Source organism: Silene latifolia, chromosome X (assembly GCF_048544455.1).
Source record: "Silene latifolia isolate original U9 population chromosome X, ASM4854445v1, whole genome shotgun sequence".
In the NCBI taxonomy this organism is placed as follows: Eukaryota; Viridiplantae; Streptophyta; class Magnoliopsida; order Caryophyllales; family Caryophyllaceae; genus Silene; species Silene latifolia.
Window position 1 is genome coordinate 304,658,055 of NC_133537.1, and position 6,297 is coordinate 304,664,351.

Consider the following 6,297-nt stretch of genomic DNA (forward strand, 5'->3'; position numbering starts at 1 on the left):
TCAAGTCCCAGTTTAAGACGGTTGAATATGCTCCTGAATCATCCCATTAAAGTTGTGCTAAACACAACTAACTTAGAGTACTTGGGCGTTGATGGCACACCCGATAAACGTCACCCTTTCCGGGTTTCCTTTGTCAATCCCCCAATTGCAATGCTTGCTGCTTCAATTGGCACACAAACCTTCCTGCCTTCAAACCTGTTTAGCCTTCTTTCTAATGTTGTGTCCCTCACTCTCCCAAGTAGAAAAACGAGGCCGGGGCCTCTACTAGCAGAAACCACCTTCAAACAGCTGACTCATTTAAAATTCAGAGTATATGGAGTGTTTTTTTAGATTCGCTGGTGCATTCACCGATTTGGCTTTCCTGCAACAGTGCCCTGGGTTGGAGGTCCTTACCTTCGACTTTACCTACTGTCGGATGCTGCTCAAAAGACGTTGGTCAAGACCTGATTCCACACCTCAATGTCTGATAACTAGTGTCAAGAGGATTGAAATAATAAAATGCCCCTTTGTGCCTGGTTTTCAGATTGCCTTGTTTCGTCTGCTCAACTACTTGTTAGGTAGTTCTAAAGCTTTGGAGCTGCTTCAAATCAATATTGTTGCTCCTCGTTATGATCATTTTGACGACACTTACAATGAACTACAGTTTATCAACAAAGTGTTCGGGGTCCCTAGGAGTTCTCCATGCTGCCAAATTGAATTCCACGGCTTCGACCATTACCGAGTACTCAGAAACTCGGATCATTCCACAGGATCCCTATTACATCAATAGTTTTGGATTGTTCGACGTGGAATATTATTCACCAGCAACAGCACCAAAGACATGATGAAGTTTTAATTTACTTGCAGCAGTTGCAAGCGCAATACTAGACATTGTACCTTTGACTCTTAGAGGGTCGAATCCGAAGTAGCATAAGCTGTATCAAATTCCTCGAAATATAAAAATAATATCATCCTATGAAAGTTTCGCAGCATAGTACAATTACATTCTATGTAGAGTCTCATCTTAAAATTGGGAGTCTTGACTAACATTTCTGGTCAATAACTATTCTTAAGCTACTGTAACATCAAAGAGAAGATGCCCACGATAACGAATTAACAATACCGTATAAATGTTTCAGCGTCTCATCTGATCACCATGCCTTGAAATCCGAAACACAAAGACACTCCAAGTGTAAAAAAAGTAGTCTCTTTTACTAGTGCAGCAATCAGGAGTCACAAAGCACATCGTGGAGGACCAAAGAGCCCCTACACGGATGAGCTAGCACAGCGGTGGTATCTCACTCGATAACAGAAACATTACCGTCCCAGCTACAAGAAGCAATAACATTCGGTATGAGAGGATGAAAATCGACATCTATGCATGGCTGTGCATAAACTTCAATCGTTTTGATGATATTGGATGATTTGACGTGATAGAAATAAATGGAACCGTCGGAAGAGCCGGAGGCGAGTATCTCTCCATCAGCATTGAAACCACACTTGATAGGAAAGCCAGAGACTTGATGGGATTCATATCTCTTGTACTTGTCTAATCTAAATGGATGTTTAGTAGAAAAGATGGCAATGTAGTTTCCATTTGACTGAGCTACAAATGATGGCTCAAAAGGGTGACATCTAACACAAGGACAGGTGTATGCTTCCACATAAACCTGTGGGAAATAAAATTAACATCAAGTTGTATTTCTAAGAATCAAACCTATATCAAAGCACCTTCGTTTTACCGGAATAGGATATATGTGAGAATTCAGCAAAAAAAAAAAAAAAAAAATGTAGCGCTTATCACAAACAATTGAATATTATTGGCAAGCTCCCTGCAGGTAACACTAGAATTCAGCATGTTAAACATTAAACAAGTTAGCCAAGCGAAGACTGAGGCCAAAATGCCACAGCTCAGTTAATCAACTTCAATTATTTAATTTAATGCATAGCCCGAGGGAATGGCTGTTTACAAAAGTTATTCCCTTCAAAAACAAAAGTTATTTATTTAATTGTATTGCATTTTGTTTTCTACTGATTTTGTGAAGTTTAGTTATTTGAAGTCCGGGTACTCGGGTAGCCTAATTCCTAGTACGCCCCAATATGAATATGTAAAATCAATACATGATAAGCACTTCGTAGATCATATATGACATAACTACATAATATAGATTTTAACCACACTACATTACAGCCTAATACGAATGCAGAGTACCAATTAGTCCATATCTAACAAGCTCAAATAGAGGTGTAGCAACTAGCAAGCGTGCCAAAAGAAAAAAAAATCAATCTTACCTGATTGGAGAGTGGCACCTCTCGATAAATATCCCAGACGATGAGAGAGTTCTCACTCAGATTGCTGTTTGACACATCACTTGAAGAGATAAACTGCTTCCCATCCACCATAAATTCAACATCAAGTATCGGCCCTAAATGTTTTACATATTCATGGACCACGTTTCCTGTTCGGATATCCCACAACTTGAGAAAGCCCTTGGATCCACCGGAGATAAAGAGATTGGGATTGTGAGGATGAAACTTAATAGTAGTAACAGCCTGATTTTCAGTGAAAACCTGAGACTCTGTCCCCTTCTCAATGTCAACCAATCTTGAACAGCAATCATAACCACAAGAAAGAACCAAATGTCCCAGAGGTGACCACTTCACATCTTTCACAGCTGCCTTATGATAAGTAAATGCACGTGCCTTTTTATGTAGTTCACTCCAAACATTCCATATGTAGACAGTACCATCCATTCCAGCAGACGCTAAAAGATGGGCTGTCGACTAAATCAAACAAACGCATTAATAAAAAAGAATGAACCCACAAAAAACAGTATTCTGAAGACACTACCAAGAAAATTCACAAGTTAAATTTGTCATTCCTTGGTTACCCAAATTCTCGTATGCTATGTTGATCGACCTAGAACAAGTGTGAAGAAAACCAAGAGCTTAAATAATAAATTGGGAAAGATAATAAACAAAATATTCAACATGAAAAGCTCAGAAAAAAAGTAAAAGCATCATAGACAAAAAAAAGTCAAACTCCCTAGCCAACATGGATTATACTTATATGCCAGGAGAATCTTCCATCCATTGTCCCCTTTGAAATAAGGTACACTCTAGCACACTTAACCGATTCATGAACTCACTCTTAGTGTGAAAAATTCCCTTCCAAAAATAAAATACTTAATATACATAAAATCTCACTAACTGATAATTATGTGAGACAGATATCAGACGTATAAGCGAAAGATAACAAAAAATTGCTTCTGACCCTGTTTGACCTAATGCACACCACCCTCATGACCTAGACCACCTTCTTTTTCTCAGTTATAATGAGGGGGCGTTTGGTTGGCAAAGGGTAAGGGAATGGAATCAAGAAAGTGAATAGAAAGGAAAGGAAAAGAACTCTCTTTGATCATTGTTTGGTTTAATAAGGAAAAGGAATGAAAAAAATAATCAAGTACCATCTTAATCCACCCAAACCCAAAACAACCTCTACCAACCACCATTAGAACTGCCGCTGACGCCAACATCCCCACCGTCGCATTTTTGAAGACCCAACCTACCCATAACCACCACCCAAAACACCAAACAAAAAAATCATTGCCCAACATCTGTGATAATTTTCATAATTAGTATATGACTATATGCACAGCCACAATGAAGACCAATCTCGTTGATAGTCACGTTTTCATGTGCAACTTTTTAACAAAGTCATGCCATATTCAAACATCTGCACTTTACTTTTGGCCAAACGAATATCATGTCAGGCTGAAGGTCTTAAAGTAGTCGGGAACTCGAGACAGAATATTAACCTGGATAACATGAGACATGACACATTGTGACATTGACAAGTACATACATGCTCTGCAACTTGTCAAACCAAAAAGTTTCTTATTCAAGAGAAACAGTCAAGACAGTCATTGATATCATGATGTGTAATCGGCCATTACATTTTAGTCTCTTAGGGTGTGTTTGGATAGGAAAAAAGGAGGGAAAGGGAGGGGAGGGGGAAGGAGGGAAGGGAAAGGAAGAGAAGGGGAGGGGAGGGAGAATGGAAGAGGTGGTTTTCCCTCCAAATCTTGCCTATATTGGTGGGGAAATAATTTGCCTTGTAGGAGGGAAATGGAGGGATCCATTTTCCCTCCCCTCCAAATCCTTCTACCTTCATTTTGGTAACCAAACAATGGATTTCTCATCCTTTCAATTCCTTCCCCTCCCTTTCCCTCCAAATCTCTCAATCCAAACACACCCTTAGAGTTGGTCATCCATGAGTTAGAACTAATAGCAAATTAAATACATTATTTACTTTGCTATTAAGAACAACCATTGGTATATCTTAAAGTCATGGACTAGTCACAAATTCTCTTCAACTAGTCACAAATTGCTATTCAGATGTTGGATGCAGTCCCACGCATCTTTTGTCAGTGACTAGGAGTCTAGGACATATAGATAAATAGTTATCCTAGAGAAATTATAGATCCACTGAAAAAAGTTTATTTTTATACTCCACTAGGAGTATACAAATGGGCAAACGACTTGAAACAAATGGGAAAAGGACTTAAAACAAATTTGGCCAACATGACATATTAACATTCAAATGAGTGGATCATCGATGTGTAATCGGCCATCCGTCATTGCAATTTACAGCCCGGAACAAAAACACACAGCAAATATATAAGTCCCCAATAAAGTTAATTATGAATTCAAGGTAAAAAAATTCTACTATTTTATGTTTTGAAGAAGATCGAGTAACATCAACGGGTAACATATAACATACTCTATCGTTACAATCATTTACAACAATAGATTGGTTTGATGACCAAAAACTTCCATGGATTTAAGTCCTAGGGTACATAAGACTCATATGTACTCTTGACAACTCGATAAGGAAGGAAGCTAAGCACTACAAACCTAAAAGAGCTAGAACTTGTTCAACTGTTCATGAGTAAACACAATTAAACCTATACAAGACCAAATAATAAATTTGAGGAAAAGAAGTGAAATAAAGGGAAAGGATAGAGACAAATTGTTTGGACAGAGCACTACAAATCAATTCTATTTACTACGGAAGTTTCATAATCACTACACTATGTCACACTGTAAAGACAAAAGATAAACATGAGCAATCGCCGGAATAAAAATTAACTAACCGTGATTTGTTGACCACTGCACAGCATTGACTGGTTTCAGATGCCCATGTAAATCAATGGAAACCCTGCTAGGCAATTTGTTCTTCTCAGAGCCATTTTTTGTTTGCTTCCTCAGATACAATTGAATATCATGGCGCAAATTTTCTTTCAATATACTTCCCATGGCTGCCAACAAAATTACAGACATAGACTTAAAATTGATTGGGACGGAAGGAGTCTAAGAATTCTTAACACCAAAAATAATGTGTAGAGTGTAGTAGTGCTTTGACTGCTTTCGCTTAATTCAATAAGCTCTAACAACCAAAGTCAGTTCCTCTGCCAATACAGTAAACCCAAATCCAAGTCCGGCTTGTATAACCTTTTATCCATTTTGAGAACCATTACAAACTCGAGGCTCATTACAACGACTTCCTAGGCGTCAATCTCCAAAACACGCCAAAAAAATCTCAGCTATGCGCGCAATAAAAAAAACTAACGTACATTCCAATCAAAAATGTATCTAGTTTCCTGCTCCAAGTCCGCATATATCTAACAACCCAAACATCATCGACTCAAAGTTTGCCAAACTATTGTAATGCGGCTAAGGGCGCGCTTCCTTAGACCAAAAAAATAATACGAGTGCTCTTATAAGGGTATTTTATGTAAAACAGCAGAAAACCATGAACCAAAGGCAATAGTTCAATCAACAAAATTCAATCGCAATTAAAGAAATACAAAACAAATTACTTAGATTAACATTCGCGGAAATAATTAAAAAGGCCGAAAATAGAGATAAAAAGGAGAGAGAAAATAACCATGTTGGGGAAGGAGAGGTGAGGTATTAGGTTCGGAAACAGCGGAAGCAGAAGAAGAAGAAGCAGAAGCGAGGAGAGCTTTCTCTCGTTTGGAAACATATCGACCGGGAACCGGACCGGCGGTTTGGGGAAGTGGAGGATGGGAGGTAGGTTCGGGACGAGGGTAGGGAGGCGTGGGAGGGTAGTACGGTAATTTGAGGCGCTTGCGAGGGGGAGGATTGAGGTTTGGAGGGGTTGGTTCGTCGTCGTCGTCGGAATTGTTGGAGTATGATTGGGAGATCAAATCCATGGCTGTTGGCTGTTGCCTGTTGCCAAGTACGAAACGCAGTGTCGTTTATGGGTGTATGAATGAACATATGGGCTTTATG

At 39.0% G+C, this 6,297-nt stretch overlaps 1 protein-coding gene across 1 annotated transcript; it reads right to left on the reverse strand.

Moving 5' to 3' along the window:
• Window positions 1-907: 907 nt before the first annotated feature.
• Window positions 908-6,297, reverse strand: LOC141617292 (uncharacterized). Its single transcript, XM_074434474.1, has 4 exons — window positions 5,930-6,297; window positions 5,136-5,300; window positions 2,272-2,756; window positions 908-1,649 (listed from the first exon to the last, which is right to left on the reverse strand). Exons 1-4 carry the CDS (start codon window positions 6,216-6,218, stop codon window positions 1,278-1,280), a joined length of 1,311 nt encoding a protein of 436 aa, XP_074290575.1. The 5' UTR covers window positions 6,219-6,297; the 3' UTR covers window positions 908-1,277.